Here is a 27,368-nt window from a genome sequence, read left to right as displayed (position 1 = left end):
ACACACAGAACAGCCATACCTGGGAGGTTTATAGTAAGAAAGCCCTTCCAAAAGCCGCTGCCAATGTTTATTCAGTTCCGCTTCAATGTGATTCTGGAAAAGAACAAGAAAATTACGCCAATGCGATTTTAATCAGACTGCAAGGTCACACTGATGATTACATATTCCTTTGAATCTTTTTAATATGCATCTTCCCCACAGCTGAAATGATTTTGAATAGAGAATTCTGTACCCTATTTTTCTTCGCTTAACATTCTAACATAATGATTTAACCTTATTATGAAAATCTTGATAAACATCCTTTTGTGGTTGCATATTTTATCAAGTGGCTAGATCATAATTTATTTGCCATTCTGCTGTTAAATGAACTTAAGCTGACTGTAATGCCTTATTAACATAAATAATGCTACAGTTAATAGCTTTGTGCACAAAACTTTGAGGATTTCTTCCTTTTAAAAGGTACAGTCCCAAAAAAGACAAAATAAATAAATGAATAAAAGGTACAGTCTTAGAAGTAAAATTATCAGATAAAGACATATCAAAAAAAACTTAAGGCTCTAAAAAAGGTGTAACATTCCTTAGATGAATTACAGTAACTACAATAGTAATAATTAAATGTCATCTTAACACTTTACCCTAACAGGGTCAGAACACCTGAGGATCAACATGAAGAACTGTCCTTTATTGATTAGATACTTGAAAATGTCCTAGCAAACATAGCCTCTGTGACCTAAGGAGCTAGCTAGCTACATAGAAAAGGAAGAAAAGGCGAGTTAAGTATGAAACAGAGAAAAGGCGTGAGAATCTTCCTGCTAGCCTGACATAGCAGAAAGGTATCTGTACCCCAACCCTCAGCAGCCAATCAAGCAGCACCGGGATCTTTCCAGAAAAGGAATCACTAAGGAATAAAGGAAGGTAGAGATTTAGAAAACTTCAGCAGCTAGGCTGTACAACACAACACATTTCAGCAGAGAGAAGAAAGAAATGCATAATGTTTACAAAAAGTTTTGGAATTTAAAAAATGTGCCCTGGCTGGTGTGGCTCAGGAGGTTGACCACTGGCCTGCAAACCAAAGGGTCCTCGGTTCAATTCCCCATCAGGAGCACATGCCTGGGTTGTAGGCCGGGTCCCCAGTGGTGGGGTGCACAGGAGACAACCACACATTAATGTTTCTCTCCCTCTCTTTCTCCTTCCCTCCCCGTCTAAAAATAAATAAATAAAATCTTTTAAAAAATGTGTTTATTTTCTACTCCAAAGAGAAGGTAGTTTTCAAAAATAATATAAACTACACGGAGAACCATAGAATGCACTCAAGAACACCAGAGCCCTGTGGTGTGGTTCAGTGGGTTGGGTGCCAGCCCACAAAGCAAAGGGTCACGGGTTCGATTTCTGGTCAGGGCACGTGCCTGGGTTGCAGTTTGATCTCCGTTTGGGGCACATACAAGAGCCACTCATGATGACTGATGACGTTTCTATCTCTTTTCAATTTTTCTCTCTTTCCTTACTCCCTCCCTTCCTCTGGGGGGGGGGGGGACGACCACCACTTACCAGTTCTCTCAGAGCTGACCTTCCAAGCAGAATCGTCCACAGTTCTCTGCTGCTCCTGGAAAATCACAGAAAGCAGACTGGACTAAGCAATCTCACAGCTATTCCGTCTCTCTCTAAAGCAGAAGCTCTGCGTGCAGAACAATTTGGTAAAATTTTGGACAGTAACTCTATTCTTAGAAGTTTGACGTTCGAAACATAAAGGAAGAAACTAAAATAGAGCTTTTTCATGCCGACACAGTGCTTGCAAACATGGTGAATGTTCCTAAAAACCGCTGGACTTGCCGACAGTGTGGGAAGCACCGACCCCACAAAGCAGCACAGGACCAGAAAAGCAAGGGCTCCCTGCACGCAGGGGGAAAGCGGTGTTATGACAGGAAGCGGAGTGGCTATGGAGGGCAGACTACGCCGATCTCCCACAAAAAGGCTCACACTACAGAGCAGCCCGCTGAGGCCTGAAGACGCGGGGTCCGACTGCAGACGTGAGAGAATGCTGGCTGTTCAGAGACGCAAACGTTTTGAAGTGGGAGGAAATAAGAAGAGAAAGGGTCAAGTGATCCTTTTCTAAAGCATCATATTTTGTTTTATTATGTGACAAGAAAATCCTGAGGATGTGTTCGCTTTAAAAACTAAACTAGAAGGGGGGGAAATGGGACAACTGTAGTAATAAAATATATTAAAAAAAAAGAAATAAAAAAAATAAACTAAAATATAAGATTTCAATCTAAACCAATTGGTACTGTGTTGAAATGAGAATAGCCAACATATCAATGCATTTAAGATGCCATTAATGCAAGGCACATGATTATTTATGTTCTACAATTCATCATTAATAAAATGCACTCTGATTTTAGAGGTATTAAAAGTGTGAAAAATGTATATTTTAGAATTAATGAAATACAGTAATTAATGAATTAGAGTATATCCATTATGCTAAGAAGATGCCTCAATTTAGAATTTCTATTCCCTCCTTTCTTATTAAAATGCAGTGACTGATAAGAAAAATCTAGAAAAGAACTATGTATATTTCAGCCCTGACTGGTGTTGCTCAGTGGATTGAGTGCCAGCCTACGAACCGAAGGGTTTGCTGGTTCAATTACCAGTCAGGGCACGTACCTGGGCTGCGGGCCGGGTACCCAGCCAGGGGCGTGCAGGAGCCAACCGACTGATGTGTCTCTCCCACATCAATATTTCTCCCCCTCTTTCTCCTTCCCTTCCTCTCTCTAAAAATAAATAAATAAAATCTTAAAAAAAAAAAAAACCACTATGTGTATTTTCAGGACCCCTATCACCTCCAGAACATTTTCTAAATGCATGATATAATTCACTTTCTCAATCATAATAGTCATTCTGAATGGTACTATGTTTGTTAATTTATTAATAAATTTCTATTAGGTGTCACATGCCGTGCTAGACACATGATATCAAAAAATACACATTAGAAGAGAGGTCAGGACTTCCGGCCAAGATGGAGGAGTAGACAGATACACTATGCCTCCTCCTGTGCCTCCTCGCACAACCAAAATAAGGACAACAACAATTTAGAAATAAAATAACAACCAGAACTGACAGAAAACTGAACTGTATGGAGCTCCAACAACCAAGGAGTTAACATAGACACATTCATCCAGACCGGTAGGTGGGGCGGAGTTGGGCAGCCTGGTGGAGAGGGGTCTCGGCAAAAAAAGTGGTGGCACCGGGAGTGCAAGGCAGCAGCTGACAAAGCCCGGGGGCGCAAGTCGGCAGCGGCAGACCCTGGGCTCGGGGAGGCAACAGGCAGACCCAGCGAGGCGGCAATTGTGAGGAGGAGCACGATGTGCAAGGCCACAGGCTGACCGGGTGGTCCCACATTCGGGCGCAGACAAACCAGGTGACAATGGGGAACGAGACAGACTGCACAACCCAGGGTCCCAGGGCGGGGACACAAGGCTCAAAACATCGACTGAAAACACCTGTGGGGGTTGCGGTGCGGGGAGAGACTCCCAGCCTCACAGGAGAGTTCCTTGGAGAGACCCACAGGGTCCTAGAACGTACACAAGCCCACCCACACGGGAATCAGCACCAGAAGGGCCCAGTTTGCTTGGGGGAAGCGGCGGGAGGGACCGAAACCCAACAGAGAGCGGAGCAAGTGCCATGTTCCCTCTCAGACTCCACCCCCACATACAACGTCACAACTCAGCGACTGGGTTGCCCCTCCCCGGTGAACACCTAAGGCTCCGCCCCTCATATGTAACAGGTGAGACAAGACAAACAAACAAAAAAAAGACCCAAATGGAAGAACAGATCAAAGCTCCAAAAAAAATATAACTAAGCGACAAAGAGATAGCCTACCTATCAGATGCACAGTCCAAAGCACTGGTGCTCACAGAATTGGTTGAATTTGGTCGAAAATTAGATGAAAAAATGAAGGCTACGCTAAGTGAAATGAGGGAAAATGCACAGAGAACCAAGAGTGATGGGAAGAAAACTGGGACTCAAATCAATGGAGTGGTCCAGAAGGAAGAAAGAAACAACCAAACAGAAAAGAATGAAGAAACAAGAATTCAAAAAAATGAGGAAAGGCTTAGGAACCTCCAGGACATCTTTAAGCATTGCAACATCCAAATTATAGGGGTACCAGAAGGGGAAGAGGAAGAGCAACAAGTGGAAAACTTATTTGAACAAATAATAAAGGAGAACTTCCCCAATCTGGCAAAGGAAATAGACTTCTAGGAAATCCAGGAAGCTCAGAGAGTCCCAAAGAAGTTGGACCGAAGGAGGAACACACCAAGGCACATCATCATTATTACATTAGCCAAGGTAAAAACGAAGGAGAGAATCCTAGAAGCAGCAAGAGATAAGGAGACAGTAACCTACAAAGAAGTTCCCATCAGACTGTCAGCTGATTTCTCAAAAGAGACCTCACAGGCAAGAAGGGGCTGGAAAGAAGTATTCCAAGTCATGAAAGGCAAGGACCTACATCCAAGATTGCTCTGTCCAGCAAAGCTTTCATTTAGAATAGAAGGGCAGATAAAGTGCTTCTCAGACAAGGTCAAGTTAAAGGAGTTCATCGTCACTAAGCCCTTATTATATGAAATGTTAAAGGAACTTATCTAAGAAAAAGAATATAAAAAACATGTAGAGTAAAAGGACAGCAAACTCACAATTATTAACAACCACACCTAAAACAAAAACCAAAAGAAACTAAGCAATCAACTACAACAGGAACAAAACCACAGAAATGGAGATCACATGGAGGGTTATGAACAGGGGAGTGGGAGGAGGAGGGGGGGGAAGGTACAGAGAATAAGTAGCATAGATGGTTGGTAGAAAATAGACAGGGGGAAGGCAAGAACAGTATGGGAAATGTAGAAGCTAAAGAATTTATGACACGTGGACATGAACTAAAGGGGGGAAGGTGGGTGGGAGAGGGTGTGCAGGGTGGAGGGGAATGAAGAGGGGGAAATGGGACAACTGTAATAGCATAATCAATAAAATATATTAAAAAAATAAAAGAGAGGTCAGGCAAAGATCTGGCTATAAGCAAGGGGGGGAAAATACACATGAGCCCCGGGTGGTGTGGCTCAGTGGTTTGAGCACCAGACTGCAAACTGGAAGGTTGCCGGTTCGACTCCCAGTCAGGATACATGCCTGGGTTGCAGGCCAGGTCACCAGTCGGGGGCATATGAGAGGCAACCAATCACTGTATCTCTCACACATTGATGTTTCTCTCCCGATCCTTCTCCCTTCCTTCCCCTCTCCAAAAGTAAATAAAATCTTTAAAAAAACCCACACACACATTAGATACAGTCCCTGCCCCCAGTGAGCTCTTCAGATCCACTCCCCACCATGTGCTTACCCCAGTTCCTTCCCTCATCCATGCCTCTGAAATTTCAAGAAACATGTCTGGGTTTTTTTTAAGCCTATACTTTTATTTCAAAATGCAGCCATTAAAAAATTCTCTAAAGGTTATAAAAAACATAGAAATTATATTTCGTAAAATTCTATATCAGCCTTACAATAGTAACCTGAAATAATTAAGACTGCTTAGAAAGCCTATCTGCAGAGAGATGAAAAGATCCTAATAAAATATACTAAACATTTATCAGAAAGAATATAGGCTGTGTTAACTTTGAGGATACGCTGGAAAACATTTTCTCCATTAAAACTAACACAAAGCAGGCCCTGGCTGGGTAGTTCAATTGGTTAGAGCATTGTTCCCCTAAGCCAAAGCTGAAGGTTCAATCCCCGTCAGGGCACATGTAAGAATCAATCCATGAATGAATAAATAAGTGGAACAACAAATTGATGTTTCTCTCTCTCTCCTTTTCTCTTTCTAAAATCAGTAAGTAAACATTTTAAAATAAAATATAAATAAAACACAATCCACTAGCTCTATTTAAAAACTGCTTTCAGGCACTGGCCAGTGCAGCTCAATTTGTTGGACATTGTTCTATAAATCGAAAGTTGTGGGTTCAATTCCCAGTGAGGGCACAAACCTAGATTGCAGGTTTGGTCCCCAGTTGGGGCGTATGCAAGAGGCAGATGATTGATGTTTCTCTCCCTCTCTTTCTTCTTCCCTTTCCCTAAAATCGATGAAAGAAATTTTTCTGATTGTCTTTCAGGATTTTTCCATCAAAAGGCTTAAACACACCTAAAAACTACAAACCTCTAAGGGTTAATGACTTTAAGAAGACACTCTCTATTCTACTAAATCAACAGCCACCAACTCCCATAACTGCACTGTGGAATCACCAATCATTTTTCTGATAACAAGACAGCATTCACTATTCAAAACTCAGGCTAGATCCAGTTAATGAAACAAATATATCCCTTTATACTGATGATCTATACTGAAATGTATGAGCAAACCAAGCCCTAAGTAACTGAAAACAGGGGGAAGGTCACTATCTACAGAAACTTATAATAAATTTTGAAAACCTTTTGTAGAGAAAATAATTATCATCCAATTTATTTGTTTGATAAAACTGAATTAGGAAAAAGGAAAGGCTTTATTTTAAATGGCATATACTTTTGCTTTACCAAAAACAGTTTCTGGTTTTCACAAAATGGATTAGACACCTATTACATAACACATAACTAATAATGGGGTTAATAGTACATCAAAATTAATGGAAAGAAATTTATCAGTAATTGAAGGCTTTGTATGCCTGAATTAAATCACTTTCTTAATCGTCCATTTTCTAATTTCAAAAAGCATGGGCATCAAAAAGCTTTAATTTATCTGCATTTGCTTTCAGAACTTAGAACCCTAACTAGCCAGGTAGCAATGACTCCCAGAAGACCACTACCCATACTCATGGGCCAGCTGCCAAGTCCAGCATTCTTTGTTTTCTCAAATTCGAGCTGTAGTTGTTACACTAAACTCTGTGCAGTTAAAAAAAAAAGACAGAAAGAAAACAATGTCCTAAAAGAGTGCTTCTCAAAATGCAGTTGGTCCTCAGACCACAAACAGCAAAATCACCTGGGAATAACACAGCAACACCACAGAATCCTGGTCGCCACCTGCAGCCACTCTTTCTCAGAGGCCGGGCCTGGGAAATCCACATTTTAAAATGAATACTCAAGTGAATTCCTAAATTACCGATGCTCTCAGAGGAGAAGGTAAAAAAGATCTGGTCATTACAGACCGTGTTTGTTTGTTTGTTTTAATGGGGGAGGCAGTGAGGGAGAAAAAAATCCTGCTACTAAACAATATTAGAGATCAGTGTCCTAGAGTAAAGCAGGGACTTCTTAAAAGAAAAAAAATAATTACTTCCTTAGAAATCAAAATTTTCATTGGCAAAACTCCGCCATATTACAGTCTTTTATTGTCCGATGTCAAAACCAATAACGTTTATTGAAATTGAGTCTTTGATCATAACAACAGCCAACATTTACTGAGCAACTGCAGTGCGTCGGGCACTGCGCTAAGTACTCAGCATCTTGTTTCACGGACTCCAGACAACGTATGGGGCAGGCACTGTTATTATCCCCGTTGTCGCATCAGGAAACTAAGGCTGGAAAGCACTGCAGCAACTTGCTGAAGATCACAGAGCCAGTGTGCGATGGAGCCGGAGCTCGAACCCAGGTCTGCATGACTGCAGAGTCGAGTCGTTACAGGGCACTGCCTCGGGCTGCACCCAAGCACTCATCCTACAAACAAGCAAAGGCTGAAGGAGGATGACATAAGTCCCCTTTAGACCTGCAATCTAGTTGAGAGAGAAAAATTAGAAAAAACGAGTATCTGCGGAAGTGCCAAGAAAAGGCAGAATAAAGGAGAAAGTGGGAGTTGAACAGGAAGGGATCCCCGTGGAAATGAGTGTCACTGGCCCCTCAGTCCCTGCACACTCACCGATCTAGGAACAATGGGAATACAAATAAACCTAGACCTTCACGGGGCGCATTCACGTCATGCTGGGAAGGACAAAAGACGTCAGGCACACAATACACAACCAGCAAAAAAGTAGAAAATAGTACAGAGCTTCATTCTAACAAACACTTCAAAGGCATACAACCACCTAAGATAAAAAAAAAAAGTACGAGAAGAAACCAACCACTGGAAACTGATCCAAGAATCAGGGAAAGACTCCACCTCGACCAGGGACTGGACGGTGTGAGCAGGGTGATTCTCAAGACACGACCAGGCTGGAACTGTGGCATCCACGCCAAAAGCCGCAGGGAAACATCCTCTCTGTGTATCTTCATAAACAAAACATGTGTCCCTCGTTTATTTGCACAATAAATAAACTTGAGCTAAGTATCTGGAGGAGAAACTAAGGCACAGAAACCAAACAACCTGCCTCCAAGGTAAAGCTTTAAAGTGTCATCCAACAGGGAACTCCATTCCTAAGAGACCTGGCGTTCGTGGAAACCGGACACGGTCTTCCTTAGAGAGGTCCGTGTGGCTGCGGACCTCGGGGTGGACGCCACTGGGAGGTCAGGGGTAACGTCTCTCCCACGGAGTCCTCGTGGGGGAAGCTGAGACACAGCCCAGCCAGTCCGAGAAACAGTTCACTTACTCCATGCACAGGTAAGTAACACAGAGGCCCGGCACTGCCGCTGGATGCTCGGACTCCACAGGTGAGCGGCACCTCTCCTGCGCGAACTGCGATTTCAGCCTAGCAGCAAGCTCTGCAGACCGCGTTGTTTTTTTTGGCACAGGTGCACCACTCAGACTTCTTAAAGACATCAGATACCCAAAACGCCAACATTCAAACCGAGTTTCTGCCAAACCCTGACTGACCTTCCGGGAACCCTGGTGGTTTAAGAGTATCAGTGCAGGTTTGGCTGGTGCCAACTCATACTGAGGTAGGCCACGACTCTCCTCCATGCCTCAGAGCCACCTCAACACCGCTCTGAAACGGCCTCGCACCTGGAGTCACCAACTCGAGGGTTACGGTGGCCTGACTGTCTGGAGCCATGTGCATGTCCGCGGACACTGGGACCGGAAATCAAATCTTAGTCCAGGCCTCCAAGCATTTCAGACAGGACGGCTCCGCTCCGCACGATCCCGGTCGTAACAAAGATCGTTCTCCTAACGTGGGCTACGAGCAACGGCGTCTAGAAATCCTTGTGCCACTTCCTCCATCTTCAAGTTCGGGTGCGGGAGGTGTCCCAGGACGATCAGAGCGTTTTTCACGCCACCTACAACGCTTTTCCTCCCTCGCTCTCTGTCACCCCAGGGCACGCCTCACCCTCCAGGAGCTCAGCTCTGCCCAAGCTCCGCAGTGGTTGGGAAATAACCGCAAGAGAAGGCGGGCTCGGTGACCACACTGCTCCCTGAGCGAAGCGCGGCCAGGGAACCGCAGAGGAGGGGGAAACGGACGGCCCGGCCCCCCCCCCCCCCAAGCTCCGTGCTAGCCCGACAGAGACCCCGAAGAGCATCTCCACGCAGCTGATGGGTGAAGGGCGTGGCGTCGGAGAAGACGGCCCCCGTGCACGTGTGTCGCCTTCACCGAGACCCTAATCGCAGGCTCCTCTGGGGGTTAAGGTCACGGCGGCGGCGGGCAAGACCAGAAAGCGGGGAGACACTGCGGGCCGGGGAGCAGCAAGTGACAAGGACGGTGAACTTGAGCAGGAGGATGGGGGAGAACGGAAGGCACTGCAAGCTGCAACGCGGAGGGCGGAGGTGCAGGTTCGGGCTCCGCGGTCGGGCAGAGCGGGGTCTGAACCCTCGCCCTCAGCAGCTGGCTGGCTGGTCCCGGGCCGGGGCTGTGAGTCATCTGCAAAACAGCAAGTGCCTCCGGGGTCACGAAAATTCCGACGCGATGCACGGACAGCGCTGCCCCAGCGGCCGGCGCCAGGAAGCGCTCCGCGAGGAAGACCGGCTCTGTCTTTTCCGAGTTTCGGCGCCGCGGCCGCGGAGCCCGGGGCAGTGCCGGGGACCTCCCGGAGGATGATCCAGGCTCGTCGGCAGACGGAGCCGTCGCCGGGGAACGTGACTAAGTGGATGAATGAACGGCTGCGAGGAGGAGGAGGACACACACTGCGGGGAGGTGGCGCGAAACACGTCCTAACGAGGACACCCGGGCAGTCGCCGGGGTCGCGGGTGCGGGGGCTCCGCCGCCGGGCCACCGCGAAGCGCCCCGTCGCGCCTCGAAGGAGCGTCACGCCGGACGAGGAAGCGCGGTCGGGGGGGAGGCGCGGGACCGAGGGAAGCGCCCACGGGGACAGGGAAGGAAGGGAAAGAGACTGGGTGAGGACACCGAAGGCCGGCGCTGACGGCAAGGCAGAGGCACCGGCCCCCTTCTTGGAGAAGTCGCCTCCGATCCCCGCGTGCGAGGACCGTTTGGACGTAACCGCCTCCCGTCTCGGCGCCCGTTCACCTAACTTGGCTTCGCCCCGCCACTGCCGCCACATCTCGCCACCAACTCCCGCCCCGTTTCCACTCGGCTTCCACCCAACGCCTCACAGCCACCCCAGCTGACTCGGCCCGCTCCGCACCTCACACACGGCTCGCCGGCGGCCGCCGCCATCTTCGCGCGCGCGCGCGCGCCCAACCCCGCCCCCAAACGCGGTGCCCACGTGACAGCTCGCTTCTTAAACGGGCGCGTGGACTGGGCTTTCCGTCACGTGACAGCGGGGCGGGGCCAAGATGGCGAGCCCCAGAGAGGTTAGGATCCCGTGTGTAGGGCAATCGAGGGTGTGATGAAGGCGGAAGGGCGGCGACTTCTGTGCCGTAGGTGGGACGTGGTGGAGGGTGGCCGGGCACCAGCTATCAAGAGTCAGAGAGTGCCCTGCAGTGGAGCTTGCGGCCTCGCAGCTGAAGAACGGAGAGAGAAGGTGCTGGCTGGGTGAAGCTGCGGCTCTCTGCCTGGCAGGGCTTGAGGGGCCCAGAGTCCAAGGCGTCCCTAGTCACCCCGGTGTGCGCGGGGTCCCAGGTCTGGAGACATGACCCGAGAGCGCGCTTCCCCGGCCCCGGAGACCGGAGCTTCGCTGAGCGGGTCGCTGCTGGCAGAGGCGGCGGTGGTGTTTGCAGTGGTGCTGAGCATTCACGCATCCGTGTTGGACCGATACTCGTGGTGCGCCGTGGCCCTCGCAGTGCAGGCCTTCTATGTTCAATACAAGTGGGACCGGCTGCTGCAGCAGGGAAGCGCCGTCTTCCAATTCCGGATGTCCGCAAACAGTGGCCTCCTGCCCGCTGCGATGGTCATGCCTTTGCTCGGACTGGTCATGAAGGAGCGCTGCCAGGCTGCTGGAAACCCATACTTCGAGCGCTTTGGAATCGTGGTGGCAGCCACTGGCATGGCAGTGGCCCTCTTCTCGTCAGTTTTGGCACTGGGCATCACGCGCCCGGTGCCCACCAACACTTGTGTCATCTCAGGCTTAGCCGGATGTGTCATCACTTATATCATGAAGCACTCACTGAGTGTGGGTGAGGTCATCGAGGTCCTGGAGGTCCTGCTGATCTTCGTCTACCTCAACATGATCCTGCTCTACCTGCTACCCCGTTGCTTCACTCCTGGGGAGGCACTGCTCGTGCTGGGTGGCATCAGCTTCATGCTTAACCAGCTCATCAAGCGCTCCCTTACTGTGGTGGAAAGCCAGGGGGACCCAGTGGACTTCCTCCTGCTGGTGGTCGTGATAGTGATGGTCCTCATGGGCATCTTCTTCAGCACCCTCTTTGTCTTCATGGACTCAGGTACCTGGGCCTCCTCCATCTTCTTCCACCTTATGACCTGTGTGCTGGGCCTTGGCGTGGTTCTGCCCTGGCTGCACCGGCTCATCCGCAGGAACCCCCTGCTCTGGCTTCTTCAGTTTCTCTTCCGGACAGAAACCCGAGTCTACCTCCTAGCCTACTGGTCTCTGCTGGCCACCTTTGCCTGCCTCGTGGTGCTGTACCAGAATGCCAGACGGTCATCTTCGGAATCCAAGAAGCACCAGGCCCCCACCATTACCCGGAAGTATTTCCACTTCATTGTGGTAGCCACCTACGTCCCAGGTATCATCTTTGACCGACCACTGCTCTACGTGGCCGCCACTGTATGTCTGGCTGTCTTCATCTTCCTAGAGTATGTGCGCTATTTCCGCATTAAACCCCTGGGCCACACTCTGCGGAGCCTCCTGTCCCTCTTCCTGGACGAACGAGACAGCGGACCGCTCATCCTGACACACATCTACCTGCTCCTGGGCATGTCCCTTCCCATTTGGCTGATACCCAGGCCCTGTACACAGAAGGGTAGTCTCGGGGGAGCAAGGGCTCTAGTCCCCTATGCCGGAGTCCTGTCCGTGGGCGTGGGTGACACGGTGGCCTCCATCTTTGGCAGCACCATGGGGGAGATCCGCTGGCCTGGAACCAAAAAGACTTTTGAGGGGACCATGACATCTATATTTGCCCAGATCATTTCTGTAGCTCTGATCTTAATCTTTGACAGTGAAGTGGACCTAAACCACAGTTATGCTTGGATTTTGGGGTCCATCAGCGTGGTGTCCCTCCTGGAAGCATACACTACACAGATAGACAACCTCCTCTTGCCTCTCTACCTCCTGATACTGCTGATGGCCTAGCTGTTGTGCGGCAGCAATGGAGACAACAGGGATATGGGGAGGATGGATGGTCCCCGCAGCAGCCAGTTCCTTGGGCACGAAGAGCCAAGGGGTGAGAAGCAGATTTGATTTTCCAGTCGATTCATAATCAGAATAAAAATTAAAGCCCTCCTGGTCTTTGTTTTGCTGACTCAAAAAGGAAAAAGGCTTAAAGGATAGGGCAACAACTCAAAGAACTTCAGTGTGCTATAGGGCACACACACACACATACCCCCACCGCCCCGCACACACTTTGCAATCCTCAGAGGGGCTGGAGCGGACACTGGAGGCCATATTGCATAATGGTTAACACTCCAGGTTCTGTGTCGAACTAAATAGGCTGTACCATTTCTTAACTGTGTGGGTGGCTTAACCACTCTGGGCCTCAATTCTCCTGCCTGCATGATGGGAATAAAAAGAGCTCGCGCCTCACAGGGTGCTGTGAGGGTCTGGTGAGGTGAGGTGTGTTCAGTGTCCAGCCCAGGACCCAGACACCATGACCGGCCAGTAAGGGAAAGTGTCACTATTGCCCAAGGCCACTCCTCCTATGAGCAAGCCAACTATTGTGCTTTTATGGATTGCACTTGGAGACCAGAGAGACCTTGGCTTTATTTGGAGGAGAACCCAAGAGGAAAACAGCCAGATGCATTCTCCCAGCTGGGTTAGGAAGTGCCAAAGGGGAGCCGTGGGGGTGACTGACTGCGTGTGAGCATGGGCTGGGGAAGAGGAGCACGTTGCTCCCCGCTCCCCACCCAGCCGGGCAGGGAGGGGCCTAGCAGGAAGAGGTGAGAACCTTTGCCCACTGAGAGCGGAAGCCAGGACTGGACCTCTGGGGAGCTCGTGGAATCACTGCAACCACAACCTTTCCCTCAGAGGAAAAGACTGAGACATTCCTTTGGGGATCCAAGGAGAGAGGACAGACCCTTCCCTTCTCTCAAGACACCCTTCTGCTGGCTGAAGCAGGTGGCGGCAGAAGAGCAGCGGCTTTGCCTGGACTCGCTGTGGCCTCAGAAGGGGCTCTGTCCTCTGGGCCTTGGCTTGTCTGTGCATACAGTGGGGACTGGAGGTCAAGGTCACAAACTCATGCCCACTGAGGCCAGAGAGATGCTGCAGTGGAGAAGGACTGGAGCAGTGAGACGCAGAGCACACGTGCCTCAGGAGGCAGCTGCAGCCGGCTGTCAGCAGGCTAGACCACAGGCCCATGCTGTTGTCCTGTTCTTCCCAGGAAGCTGAGAAATCTGACAGGTGAATCTCCCGATTGTCAAGTCTTTATACCCCTAGCTAATGTAGCTCAGTGGATTGAGCATTGGCCTGTGAACTGCAAGTTCACCAGTTCAGTTCCCAGTCGCAGTACATGCCTAGGTTGCAGGCCAGGTTCCCAGTAGGGGGCGTGTAAGAGGCAACTGGTTGGTCAATGTTTCTCTCCCTCCCTTCCCCTCTCTCTAAAAATTAAATCTTTGAAAAGTTTTTATAGAAGCACCAAGGCCCAGACAGAACACATGTGTGGTCTGGAGTCAGCGAGTAGCCCCTGCTTGCAGGCCCAGGCCACACAGCCTATGGATTTGGTAGTTGTTCCTTTATTTCCTTTTCATTCAGTTTCTTGCAGTGACACTGGTTAACAAAATCCCACGGGTTTCAGGTGCTCAATTCCACAACGCGTCATCTGTATGCCGCATTGCGTGTTCACCCCCCAAGGATCTGATAGTTCTTGCAAAACATCTGGGTGCCTTGGCAAGCAGGCTCAAGCAGGAGGGGACCTACGGAGGCCCTCGTCCGGCCCAGAGAGAGGAAGGGTGTGGCCTAAGACCTGGAAGCTGTTTGGTCACAGAGCCAGGACCAGAGTCAGCGACTGCATTCCCAGCCCCGTCATCGTATGTCCCCCTCCCCAAGGTCCAAAGCACAGGATCTGCACCAGGCTGAGCTCACTGAACAGCTGTGTGACCCGGACAGGTCACTTGTAAACGTGGATGGTGAGAGCACCTCCTCCAAAGGTCCATCGGAGCGAGGACTCCATGAGACACACAACCCAGGCTCCTGACACAGTGAGCAAGTGCCCGCTCACCGTGACCTGCTGTTAGGAAACCGCAGGCCGCACCAGGCAGGGCAGGGGCACCTGGGATGACCACCATCAGGGCCCTCGTGTTGAGACCAGTGTACGTGGGACAGAAGGACCAAGAGGCTGCATTGCAAAGTCATCTTTATTCAGTGTCTTGCACCGTAATAGAGTTCTGTCTGGGAGGAGAGGAGAGTGAGCAGCCGCCGGAGAAGTAGCCAGGACCCTGCTGCAGGCGAGAAGCTGCCTCCAAGAGTGGCGATTTTCAGCCCGTTTGTTGCGGCACGAGGGTGCGCTGCGAGGGTTTTTAAAACGTGCAGTACATGACTATTTAGTCAAGGGGCGCCGACCTCTTTTCCCTCAGATTGTCGAATTTTAAAAAATGACAACAGCCAATACAACAAGAGCAGTCCAGTATGATGAATCAAAATTATATTTTTGTCAGATCCTCAAAACAATTTTTTTTTTTGGTGTGCCTCAGAATTGTAGTAATCAGTCTGTTTGTGCCGCGAGATGAAAAAAGTTGAAAATCACCGCTCCGGAGGGAGGTCGTATTTGGGGCGGGGGAGACACATCCTGGGAAAGGCACCCAGCCGGGCCCCTGCTGCCCGGGCGCCACCTCTTGCCTGCCTGTCTGCAGGGCCAGGGCCGAGGGGCGCAGCCACTGGCAGGAGGAGAGCCCGGGAGGAGAGATGTGGCTTCCCCGTTGCCGCTGGGCGGTCAGGCGAGGCGCTGGCATCCGCAGCCCACGGCATCCTGGGAGGGGACAGCGCCCGGCCCTGCGGGAGCCAGTTAGGTGTACAGCGGGGGAAAGGGCAGCTCAGCTGTTGGTTGGAGCCTGCAGAGGACAGAGATGGCCTCGAGGTGTCAGTGTCACCGCTCCCTCCAGCCTCCGGGGCCTCTTCGGGAGACTGGGACACGCCCTGCCTGCCACCTACCAGTTCTCCGGGCTCCACGTGGTGCCAGCGGACTCCATGAGGTGGAACGTGTAGGCCTGGCGTGAGCGGTTGGAGAGATTCTTCGCGCTCTTGTGTGCCACTTGTCCGTGGATTAGGACGAGGGCCCCTGGCAGGCACACAGCAGGTCAGGAAGGGACACGGGACCCTCCAAGACTCAAGCCCTTGTGTGGGCTACTCGTCCCCATTCCCACCCCTGAAAACCCGGGGGACTGCAGCCCGCCCCAGGACCCGAGGCTGTGCTGTGGGGCACGGGCTCCCCAGGGTCCGGTCCCTCCTCCCGCTGCGCCCTTGGCAAGCGTCAGCAAGGGCGTCGCCTTCTGTGGTGTTTACAGAACCAGGCGGAAGCTGTGCCAGTCGGCTGGGACCTTGCCTTTAAATGCTAACTCGGGCCTCCGTTTTCCCTTTTCCGAGGGGAAGAGGGGGCCCTGGTAGGTGGCATCTGCCACACGGCTTCCATGTAAACATCTTAGATACGACATCTCACTGACTTCCTGCTTTCCAGCTGCGGAACCGAGGCTCAGAGAGTCAGTCCTTGGCCCAAAGAGCCCAGAAGCAGCCGAGTCTGGAGTCGAGCCTGATTGGGATATTTTGCCCTTAATTTCGCTGCTGCTGCCGCCGCTGCCTAACTTCCCCACGCCCATTGACTGTCTCTCGTCCTGTGACTCACAGCCCCCAGGTGAGCGGTGAGGTCAGAGCAGGCGGAGACCCGCGGGCATGGCCGCAGGGCCCTGCCTTCCTGCCCCCTGCGTCCCGCCTACCTCTCTGCACCGGTGTGGGCACGAAGAGGTTGTCGTCCCAGTCCGGTTCTGACCCCAGGAACCTGGTGCCAGTTACCGAGCCAGCAGGGGCCCGCACCATCCTTCTTGTTACTTCACCTGCAGGCCAAGAAGGAGCATTCAGCCTCTTTTTTTTTTTTTTCCTGGGTCCCTCTCCCAGGGCGGGCGGGGTGTACATGGGCAGGGAGAAACGGGTGTCCTCACTGGTGTGGGAGCCAGGGATGAACCAGAGGCAGCCGTTCTCCAGCGTGGCGTCCTCCAGCGCGATCCATACGCCCAGCACCCGGCCCAGGGGCTCCGTGTACAGGAAGGTGGCATCCTGGTGAGGGGTGACTGCCGCGGGCCCAGCTGGGCATGAGGAGCCTGGCCCCCGTTTGGCCTGGGCCCTACTTCCCATGCCCTCCAGGCCCGGACCTCCCGTGATCGGTTAGGATCCACCGGTTCCTGGCCCAGGAACTCAGAACGAGAGACGTCACTTCTCGGAGCTTCGATTTCCTAAACGGTAAAGCGGCCCCAACAAGCACCGACCTCACTGCTAACAAGCTGCTGGAGGGTTCCACGAGGCGTGAAAAGGGCCAGGACGGGACGGACATTGTAATTACTTGCTAAAAGGTAGCTGCTATTAGTTTAATTAGCTCCAGCCAGGTAACAAGGCCACCGTCCTTGCTCAGGGACAAGCACCTGCAGTCACCAGGTGTTCTCCCCACTGGTGTAAGATGGGAGTTGAATGCAGAGTGGGGGGGGGGCTGCTGACCAAGGGACCTTTGTCGCAACAACCAAGGAAAGGGGGTGCTGCCGCCCGCTCCTTCCTCCCTGGGGCACCGTGTGTTGTCTCGGCACCAAACTTCAAAAGCGACACTGCCGATCCGACAGCCTCCAGAGGAAGGCGCCCTAATGGGAGGCGTTTCAAAACATGTACAGGAGGAATGGCTGAAGGAAGCAGGGGTGCTGGACTTGGGAAGGGGATGGCCATACCTTCGGGGACCGTCCTATGGCTAAATGGGGGGAGGGGAGGTCACAAGGAGGCCAGCTTGGGCCCATGTAAGGAAGGAAAGGGCTGCCCGTGAGGGGGTGAGCTCCCTGCCACTGGGGGCATTTGAGCACAAGTGGAGTCACCCTTGAGGGAGGCCATAAAGAGTGTCAGTGCACCCAGTGGGGTTTGGAACTAGATCATCCATTTCCATGCCGAATCAGTCCTCCAAGGGCTGATCAGTTGTTAAAATACAGATTCCCAGGCCCTGGCCACCTCATTGACTCATGAGCTTGGGGGACGGGGGCCCGGGAATCTGTGTTTTAAACCAGCGAGGAGTGGCGACCAGGTTCAGGAACCCCTGGGCCAAGGGATTCAGGACGCCCTCCCGGTCCACAGGTCCAGGAAGGCACAGAAGGTGACTGACTTCCCCTGCCCTCCCCCCGAAGACCCGACCACCACTAATGTCCCAGATCTCCTTCCACGGCCTCTGCTGGGCCTGCAGCCCGCTCCAGGCTCACCTTCGCCGCCCAAGTGAGGTTGCTGCAAGAGAGAGGAAGGGCCAGATGAGCCAGGGGAGGGCAGGACAGGGTAGGGCCCACTCCAAGTCTGTGGGAGCGCTTCCCTGGCCACAGGTGTTTATCTGCGAGGATTTCACATGGGCACCCATCTACAAGCACCTACTGTGCGCCGGGCCCAGGAGGGCTGCAAAGAGAAAAACCACCCCGCCCTGGGGGGCACTCCCGGTCTGACCACACACATGCCTGATGAAACATAAGGAGGAAGTGAAGGGCAACAGGAGAGGCTGAGACCCAGGCCAGTCCCTCTCTTTCCAAGGGAGCTGGAAGGCTTCCTGGAAGAGGTGCTACTGAGCTGGGCCTCAAAAGCTGGAAGCAGAGCATTTTGATAGCCAGTGAAGGGAAGACGTCATCCTGGGGATCCCTTTCTCTCCTCCCACCCAGCTGTGACTGAGTGCCAGCCAGGTGCCAGGTGCACTGGCCAGACAAGACCAGCTTTACGCGTTCCTCCCCCAGCTCGGTAGCTCCTCTGGGAAGCGGCTTTCGGCTCAATGTAGGGAGGGGCGTGGTCTGAGCACTCTGCCCGTTTTACAGAGGGTAAACTGAGGCAGGGAAGGCCGAGGAGCTCACCTTAAAGATGTACATGCTCTGCACCACCACGGGCATCTGGAGGCCCAGGCTTCTGGCCAAGGCCTGGAAGGGGACAGAGGTCACACTGCCCGCCCAGCCACGCTCACGTATGGCCCATCTACTCCCCCTCCCCCGCCTCCACCTCTGCTCACCTGCATCTTGGGGGAGTGTGTGACACATTTGAAGACAGGGTCATGGGCGTGCAGAGCTGCGGGACAAAGGTGGGCTGATGGGCCAGCCCCCACGCACCACCCCCATGCCTAGCCCTGGACACCCAGGCTCAGGCCTCTCTAGCACCAGTTTTGTGCGCGTTAAGCTTTCTGCTCATTTATAACCAAGGAGCGGGCCCCACAAACACGCTTCACCCCATCCCAGGCCCCATCCCACCCGTGACCTTATTCTTGATCTTCCCAGCCAGCTGAGAGCCTCACTCCAACCCTGACGCCCCACTCCTCAGAGGACAAAGCGCTCCTAGGGGCCCGTCACCCGGTAGCAATCTCCACACTGCCACTGACTCTCGGGGACGCCCCCCGGGCTGCCCGGGACCCGCCGGGCTGACTCACGTGCAGCCACAGCCCGGGGCCTGCACCGGAGACTCGCTCTTCTCATTATTTGCTAAGTCGTTACTACAGAAAGTGCGAAGGGGGTGGGAAGGGCCGGGTGGACGCGTCACATGTCCCTTATACCTCAAAAAGAGTGAGGAGTGAAGCCCTGACTGGCGTAGCTCAGTGGATTGAGCGCGGGCTGCGAACCAAAGCATCGCAGGTTCAATTCCCAGTCAGGGCACATGCCTGGGTTTCAGGCCACAGCCCCCAGCAACCGCACATTGATGTTTCTCTCTCTCTCTCTTTCTCCCTCCCTTCCCTCTCTAAAAATAAATAAGTAAAATCTTAAAAAAATAAAAAAAAAAGAGTGAGGGGTGAATGTACTTATCGCTACTCCCAATGGTTACCGTGGTAACATTTATATGTCTTTTACAACCAAATGTTCACAAAGCTACCATGATATAACGTCAAGCTTAAAAATAAGCAGTTTACAAACTAAATGATAATGTATCATCCTGGGGGGAAAAAAAATAATTTCCCCAGAACAGGGGCCCTGTCAACACATTAGGTGCTCCTGAAGGAGGCTCCGGGAAGCACCCCCGTGCCCAGGGCCTGGCTCATCCCCAGGCCGAGGGAGCTGAGGCGCCTGCCGTGCCCACCTGTGGGGGGCGGGGGGCTCTGTGGATCCCTCTTGCCAGTGCCATGTGGTCAGCAGCATGAGATGCAGACAGGCGGGGCCAGAGAGGACGCTGCAGTCAGGAGTGCCCTTTGCTGGGCCGCCGACTTACTGCGGGCTTTGGGCAACGCCCCTAAACTCTCCAGGCCTCAGTTTACCCAGTTCCCCTCCCCAGCGTGCTCACTCACCGTGGCCAATCTTGTTGATGGACTTCTCTGGAGGGACCAGGAAATTTCCTGCGGCACAGCGAACAGGGCAAGGCTGAAACCTGGAGCCCAGCCTCTCCCGGGAAGCTGACCTCACAGCCCCCACTCCCAGCCCTGGGGGCAGAGCCCCCCCCCTCCCCATCCAGTGCACCCCCACCCCTAGGGCCCGGGCTCCGAACCTTTCTTGTCAAAAACGCCTTTCTCAAAGAAGAATCGAATTTTGTCGCCACTGGTCAAGAAATAGTCCGTGCTGCCCTGTGGAGGGGACATCAGAGGGACGGAGAGCGCGTCACAGAGTCAGAGCTGGGCCTGGCCAGGAGGGAAGAGGACTCGGGTGCGTCCCACCCACAGAGCTACAGACCCCACTGGAGCTTGCCAAACCTGCCCACCAAGGGAGACGGGAACGGGAACCCCAAGGGCCCAGAAGCACAGCTGGAAGCTACAAGCAGGGAATTTCATGGAAACCTCTCAGTAAGTCACATGGCTCACCCTTGACAGGGTGTGGTTCCAAACACAGGCGCAGCTCCCAGAGAGCCTGGGGCCACTTGTGTCACCTCTCAGAGCCTCCGTGTCCTCCTCTGCAAAGGGGGCTAATAGCAGAACTGACCTCCCCGGGATTTCTGGAGGCTTTAAGTAGAGGCTGAGAGCACAGACCCTGGGGCTCGGACACTGGGGTTTGAATGCCAGCTCTGCTACTGACGTGGCTGTGTGGCCACTACCACGTTACTGAACCTCTCTGGGCTTAATTCCCTCCTAAAACACAGAGGCTATTTATTAATGGTACCCATCTCACAGGGTGTTGTAGGGGTTACAAGTAGGTGCATGGAAAGCACTAGAACAGTCCTTGGAGTGAGGTTAAGTGACATGTGAATATCTGCTTGTATTATTACCATGACTACCACCGCTAAATAGAAAACAGTCAGCAGGGGTGTGGCGAAATGCTTGATAAATACTGGGGTTGGTCAAAAAGTTTTTTTGTTTCTTCTGTAAGATGGCTCTAGGAGCGCTTAGTTGTCTTTAACTCCATTTGAATCGATTTTGTTAGATTGTACTGTGACAGCTGTCTTACCAGCATGCATTTAAAAAAAACATCAAAATTGGTGGATTTTTGTGTAGCCATTTTTACACTGAAGATGGAAGAAAATACGCAACATTTTCGGCATATCATGCTTCATTATTTCAAGAAAGGTAAAAACATAACTGAAACGCAAAAAAAGATGTGTGCCGTGTACAGAGAAGGTGCTGTGACTGATCGAACATGTCAGAAGTGGTTTGTGAAATTTCATGCTGGAGATTTCTCTCTGGACGGTGCTCCATGGCCCGGTAAACCAGCTGAAGTTGATATCAACCAAATCGAGACATGAATTGAGACCAACGTCGTACCACGTGGGAGATGGCCGACATGCTCAAAATATCCAAATCAATACAGTTATTGGTGAAAATGAAAAACGTGTCATTTATTTTATGGAAAAAAAAACAAAAAACGAACTTTTTGGCCAACCCAATAGAAGCTATTACTAGTGTTTTTGTTTTCTGGATAACCTCTTTGTTAATATTGTGTTTTAAATTCCTTAGCATCATATAAAAATGATATCTTTCCCATCCCACGAGTTCCCGTGGCTTTAGCCACCCATGACCACCACTATAAACATCTCCCCATCTCCCTGCACGGCTCAAGTGCAGTCGGGTGGCACCGACCCCCAACCTGGGTTCCCAGGGACACGGCCCTGCCACGCCCTCGCTTGTGTCTCTGTGGCTCAGCACGGTGACCTGCTGGCCCCTTCAAAGGCCTTCCCACTGCAAACTACAAGTTTATTTTTCCAATGTTCTCAGCCCTGCCCTCGGGATCAGGGGGAGGGAAAACGAGTAGGAGAACCATAACTGATATTAGCAACATGGAATGTAACGATGCTAAATGCGACGAAGATTTTACTGCACTCATTAATTCACCAGGGAAGCAGCAACATGTTCCAAGGAGAAGTCCCTGAGCCGCACCCACGTGGGCAGCAACGAACGCTGAAACGAATTTACAACCAGGTGCAACTCCTCTATCGGCAGGGCAGGAAGGACAACCGCACTCTTTGAGTCACTGTGACCAGCACGGGGCCCTGAAGCACAGCTGCGCTCTGTGGGCCCCGTCCTCACCCACGGCCGCAGACAGGCGTGTGCATCCGTCGCCGTCAGCGCGGGGCCGCGCAGCCGCACGCTCTGGTTGTAAAATAACTCAAAGACGAGGAGAGGGGGAGGGCGCCGAGCTGGGCGAACCGGACAGGGCACTCCCTCATCTTTTCTTTCCTTTAATGTTCAAGTCTTTCCTGGGACCAGCAGGGACTGCTGAGGATCTACTGAGGAGCAACACGCACTCCGCTGCGCTCTTCTCAAGCACTACACGGGGCGGGGCGGAAGGAGGTTTACGGTTGTTTTATGCAAAATGATACGACGATTAATCAGTAACAAGAGTAACCTCTGTGTTTTGCATACTCACAACTGCAAACACGTGCCCCACCTGTAAACCATGATACACATTCTCGTTTCTCCCGTCCTCTCCCCACCCCCCTCACTGGTCCCTGGGGCGTTCTCAGAAGGCAGCTCGGAGAGCGCAGGTCCCCCATCTCTGCCATCCCCACCTAGAAGCCTGGAGTGCTGACAAATAAAACGGACTCTTCAGAGGGAATTTTGATTCTGTACCCCTTTTTCCCCCTCAAGTCCCTGTCCTGTGGGTTGCTCGGCTTCAGCTGCTGTGATTCCCTGTATGTCCACCAGGTGGCAGGAGGTCCTCGGCGCGCGGGTGAGGCCCATTAGGGCGCCGGCTGAGAAATCTGTGCGCGACAATCCCCAAGGCCCCCGCTTCCCCATCTCAAACGGCGCTGCGCCACATCCGGTCACTGGAGGGAAGTGGGCAGAGTTCCCAGTCTCATTAGGGGACAAGCCCCACACAGGTAGGCCCGTCGGAATCCCAGGCCTCATTTGGGGGTCCCCGGCCACCAGGGGGCCCTTTTGTGACTGCAGCCAGGCTGAGGAAGCACCGAAGAGCAGGGGACACCACGGACTTGGTGTCACACAGATCTGGGTTCCAGTCCTCCCTTTGTCCATGACTAACCCCGTGGTCTGGGGCACGCGAGCAGAGCCCCATGGTCCCCAGCTGTCGGATGGGGGCAGTAACGCTGACCGTGCACCCTCAGGGTGAGGAGTGCAGGAAACACGCCCCTAAGGCCCTAAGGCATTCGGCCTGCAGCCGGGGCAGGAGCTGCGGGCCCCCAGGCTGCTGCTCTGGCTGAGGAACACCCCCCCCACCCCCACCCCCAACAACGACGACGACCAAAGAGCACCTCCCCCCCTGCCCCCCTGCCCCGGCACCTACCTGGACTCGCACCTGCTCCTCCTCCTGGGTGGAAAACTCGACGCGGCAGTGGGGAGGGACGTCCATCCCGGCCACTATCTCAGCGACCCTCTGCTGCAGGGCCCCGCACTCGTCGGCGGACAGGAACCCCTCCAGCACCAGGTATCCATCCTCCTGGAACTGCAGGCGGGAGGGAGACTCAGGCTCCCCCCGGCCCTCCGACTCTCTCCGTGAGCACCGTGAAGGCAGGACCGAGTGGCCGGCTCATTGCTCCGGCCCCCACCCTGGCCAGCGTCTGGCGCCCAGTGACGAGCGATCAGTATTGGCTGGCATGACAAGAAGAGGAAGGAGAAGGCAAGGGGTCTTCCCCTTCCCCTCCAGTGGGCTTGGGTCACACGGGAATACAACCCTGTTCATTTATTCAACTAAAACTGATGGAGCATTTGCTATGTACCAGACGCGGTTCTAGGAGCTGGAGATTAGTAATGAGCGAGCCAGCCAGGATGCCTGCCCCCCCAGGAGCGGACGGTCTAGCAAAGGAGCATGGCAGGGACCAACCAGCCCACGGGGCAGCAAACTGTCACTGCAAACTGTCAGCACTGCTGAGCGCGAGGCGGGAGAGGGCAGTGCCGGAGCTGGAGGAAGGAGAGTGTAATGTGAACCAGATGGGGAGGACAGGAGGTCTCAGGGCGGCAGCCCCGAGGAAGTGACATTTAAAGGGGACTAGCAGGATGCGTGAAGCCCCTGAGCTCAAGAGAAACAGCAGTCAGGACCCGACGGAGCAGAGCGAGGGACAGCGTGCAAGGAAGGTGCGAGGGTGGCAGGGGCCAGGCTGTGCAAGCACCTGGGCCTTGTCCTGAGCGCACGCAGTGGGGAGTTAACGCCCATGGCTTACTCTGAGGTGCGTCCAGTCCTCTTACTCTGAGGCCGCTAAGGGAAGAATAGTTGCATGTTTGCGTGTAGATATGAATAAAGTCTTAACCTGAACACGGGCATTGAAAGTCACCCCCTGAACCCACTGTGAAGTGCCCAATTTCCCATTGCTGACCCCCCACCTTCCATCCTCCACGGATGTCAGTTCTGCCTCCCACGCACACACGGATGCGGGGACACTCAGGACCGCCGACCATGGCCGCTTCAGCCTCTGGGCAGCGCTGCAGGACAGAAACTTAATCCCCGACTCAGCATCAAGCCGAAACTGCCCCCTTGGGAGCCGGGTCACCCACAGCTAACAGTGCATAGCCACGATCCCTCCCGTGAACACGCAGCTGCCATTCTTGAGATAAGATGCTGGAGGATTAGCAAATCGGGGGAGCAAAGGTGCGTGTATGGGCGTGTTCACTGAGGCTTGTTTAATGACAGCGATAAATCAGAAAGAACCTAAACACTCAGCCCAGGGGATCTGTCCAACAAAGTACCGTCTGTCCGGAACACAACGCAGCTGAAAAACATCATGTGGTAAAAAAAACATTTACTGACATGGGAATGTGTTCCTGATGGGGGAAAAAAAAACCCAAATGCAAATCAGGATCCTAGCCAAGCACTCCATAGGCAGAAAGCTGTAGAAAGATTCTACAGCTGTATACCAAAATATTGCATCAGCGTAAGAACGCATGGGTGCTTTTACATTTTCTTCTTTGAGCTTTCCTGTATTTTTCTGCGTTTTTCTTGTGTCATCAGGAACAAACGACAAGGGTCCTGTAATTTAAAAGACTTTGTCCCTCTAATTCCCCTGAGTAAGGCTTTTGTGTTGCAACACTCACGGGACCCAAGTGCTGGAGCCAGGCTCTGGGAGAAGACAGGCCCCGGCTGGCCCCGCCCCTCCGTCGCAGGCCCCGATCCGGGTGGGGACTGACCGCTCTGGGGGGCTTTACTGTGGGTTTTGGTCACAGACCCACCCATTCCCATCCCACCCCGTCCTGTGGTTGGACGCCCCAGGCTGTGTGCGCAGAAGTTAGAGATCCTGGTTGGGACCGACTGCCCTGGCTTCAGTTTTTTTCTGAAAAAACGGCAGGGGGGTGGGTTGAGTTCACGGGGCTGGGGAGGTCTTTCCGTCCCGGCCAGAGCGCCCGCCCACTCTCACCTGACCCTCCCTGCTCCCTACCTTCCGAAGCTGCTCATGGCTCAGGCCAGCCATGGGGAGGAAGCTGGGCGGTCGGGTGGCTCCCGGGGCTGTGCTCCGGCTGCCGCGGGAAAGTCAGGAGGGCAGAGTGCAGAGCGCCTGGGAGGCCCGGAAGGACTTATCTGTTCCCACCCAGAGCAACCCAAGCCCCGCCCAGCCCGGCCCTGCCTGGGCTCCCTGCAGGCTGGGTCCATTTTTTTCAGGCCCCCTCTGACTTCCGTGCCTGGGGGCGCCTCTGCCCCAGGCCCAGCCCCATACCCTGGGCCGACCTTCCCAGCGAACCAGGCTGAGCCCTTCCTGACCTTCTTCATGCCTCTCCCTGCTCCTCCCTGGGGGCGGGGGCTGGCTGCTTACTGGGGATCCGGGAGCTGAATTCCTGAAGCATCTGGGCGAGGAGGCTCGGCAGACAAGAGGGCACCACTGCTATTTGTGCCCCGAGTCCCGGGTCACAGCATCATCTGGGGGAGGGGGGGACACTGCAGGGGCGCCTGGGGCACAGGCACACCAGCCCAGCCCTCAGGGCTTTGCACTGACAAGGTAAAGGACGTCTTCAGGGAACTGTCTGGGCCCCTCCCAGCAATGAAACTCCAGGTCCTGGCAGGGTTATGGGAGTGTGCTGATCAGTCCGCAGGTCACAGAAAGCAGAAGGAAGAGCTTAGGAGGAAGGGGTTAGGGAGCGGGTGCCTGGGTCTTCAGCATGAAGGAGAGAGAGCCACAGTTCCTGGTCCCCACCCCCAGGCCCAAGAGGTTTGGTGTCTGGAGTTAGGGGGTGCGGAACAGCACATGCACACACACACGCCCACCCACCCTTCTAAGCCAGCCCCGCGAGGCCGCAGACAGGCCATTCTGGCTTCAACTTCTGGGAACCGGCCCCTGGCCTTCCCCGAAATGACGCTGTCTGAATGGCGAGGCGACAGAGTGTCTCAGGAGTGCAGGAACACAGCTAGCTCAGCCCTCGGGAGGGGAGCCTTGGCCCGGAGTCAAACTGTTTTTTTGGGCCACTGCTCTGGGAGCGGCTGCTTGGCCCCAGCTTCCCCGGGAGGGTTAGGGGACTAGAGGTTCGCAGGGTTAGGCCAGGAGAGGTGGAAGACAGAACCATGTGGGGAGCAGCCGGGAATCACTGCGTGCTTGCTGTCCCGGCCCCCTCTGGCGCGGCCACCCAACGAACACAGAGACACGTGCCAGCAGCAGGGCGAGGGTCCATCACGCTGGACAGACAGCCCCCTTGGGAACTGCACCACGGGCTTGGAGTGGAGGCTCAGGGAGAGACTGGGCTCTGCCCACACCCGGCCTCGCTTTCCCCATCTGTAATTTGGAGATAACGGAAGTATCTCTTATGGGGAAGGTGGATGCTTTACTTCTAATTAAGAGCTTGGCACAGGGCCTGGCACTGGGTGAATGCCTTACCAACCCTTCACCGAAAACTAGCAGAAGCTGTGCCGCGTAGAATGTGAGGGTATTTTATTTTTCCAAGCTGCTGTTACAATCAGGGAAAAGACCACCGCTGTGGTTTTCCGGGGAGAATACTGGGGGAAGGGGCGGGAGGGGGAGGAGCTGGGCCTTCGGCAATTGGTTCATTTATTTTGCTCATGCTTCGAGAAGTGGGTGGGTGGTGTTTGCTCTTTCCAAAAGCTAACCAGCTCCAGACCCAATACTCCTGCGCTGGATGCCGGGCAGCCCCAAGGCTGGGGTGGGGGCAGGCGTGGGCAGTGGTAGGGAGCAGCCAGACCAGATCTCATCAGAGCGGGGTCCAGGCTCAGCTGCTCCCCGCCAGGAAGCCCATGTCAGGGGCGGAGAGGAGGAAGGTCCTGGCTTAGTCATGAGGGCACCTACAGGGGTCAGAGTCCCTAGAGCAAGGACGGGCTCTAGCCTGTCCCAGAGGTGGTGCCCAAGCAGCAGATAAGGCCTCGTCACTGAGGCCAAGATCAGACACGATGCCCTTTCTTCCTTACCAAGAGACGGCTGCCCCCGGGCCCCAGTGTCAACCCCGTGACACTGGGTGACCCCAGTGTCACCCCAGT

The 27,368-nt window shown here is 53.4% G+C and overlaps 3 protein-coding genes across 4 annotated transcripts in view; 1 reads left to right on the top strand and 2 right to left on the bottom strand.

Annotated features, from left to right (window-relative positions):
* NUP188 (nucleoporin 188) overlaps positions 1 to 10,551 on the bottom strand; it is a 57,028-nt gene extending 46,477 nt beyond the window's left edge. The window contains exons 1-3 of the mRNA XM_045846196.1: positions 10,471 to 10,551; positions 1,549 to 1,603; positions 20 to 93 (exon numbers count right to left, since the gene is read on the bottom strand). Coding sequence (XP_045702152.1) covers positions 20 to 93; positions 1,549 to 1,603; positions 10,471 to 10,502 — 161 coding nt within the window. The 5' untranslated portion in view covers positions 10,503 to 10,551. The remainder of the gene's footprint in view (positions 1 to 19; positions 94 to 1,548; positions 1,604 to 10,470) is intronic.
* Positions 10,552 to 10,612: 61 nt separating this feature from the next.
* On the top strand, positions 10,613 to 12,684 carry DOLK (dolichol kinase). Its single transcript, XM_045845929.1, has one exon. It carries the CDS (start codon positions 10,918 to 10,920, stop codon positions 12,532 to 12,534), a length of 1,617 nt encoding a protein of 538 aa, XP_045701885.1. The 5' UTR covers positions 10,613 to 10,917; the 3' UTR covers positions 12,535 to 12,684.
* A 2,048-nt stretch (positions 12,685 to 14,732) lies between these two features.
* On the bottom strand, positions 14,733 to 25,857 carry PHYHD1 (phytanoyl-CoA dioxygenase domain containing 1). Of its 2 annotated transcripts, XM_045845931.1 has the most exons (12): positions 25,702 to 25,857; positions 25,330 to 25,446; positions 23,247 to 23,405; positions 20,065 to 20,140; positions 19,868 to 19,915; positions 18,611 to 18,666; positions 18,459 to 18,521; positions 17,832 to 17,853; positions 16,545 to 16,673; positions 16,323 to 16,439; positions 15,544 to 15,670; positions 14,733 to 15,443 (listed from the first exon to the last, which is right to left on the bottom strand). In XM_045845931.1, exons 2-12 carry the CDS (start codon positions 25,360 to 25,362, stop codon positions 15,398 to 15,400), a joined length of 876 nt encoding a protein of 291 aa, XP_045701887.1. In that variant the 5' UTR covers positions 25,363 to 25,446; positions 25,702 to 25,857; the 3' UTR covers positions 14,733 to 15,397. The 2 variants fall into 2 exon arrangements, with proteins under 2 accessions (XP_045701887.1, XP_045701886.1); XM_045845930.1 differs by lacking the exon at positions 25,702 to 25,857 and having other exon boundaries at positions 25,330 to 25,537.
* Between the last annotated feature and the right edge of the window lie 1,511 nt (positions 25,858 to 27,368).

The sequence above is a fragment of the Phyllostomus hastatus genome, unplaced genomic scaffold (assembly GCF_019186645.2).
Source record: "Phyllostomus hastatus isolate PE091 unplaced genomic scaffold, TTU_PhHast_1.1 phas_contig_495, whole genome shotgun sequence".
In the NCBI taxonomy this organism is placed as follows: Eukaryota; Metazoa; Chordata; class Mammalia; order Chiroptera; family Phyllostomidae; genus Phyllostomus; species Phyllostomus hastatus.
The sequence above is the reverse complement of the archived record's forward strand: the minus strand, read 5'-3'. Positions and strand labels throughout refer to the sequence as shown.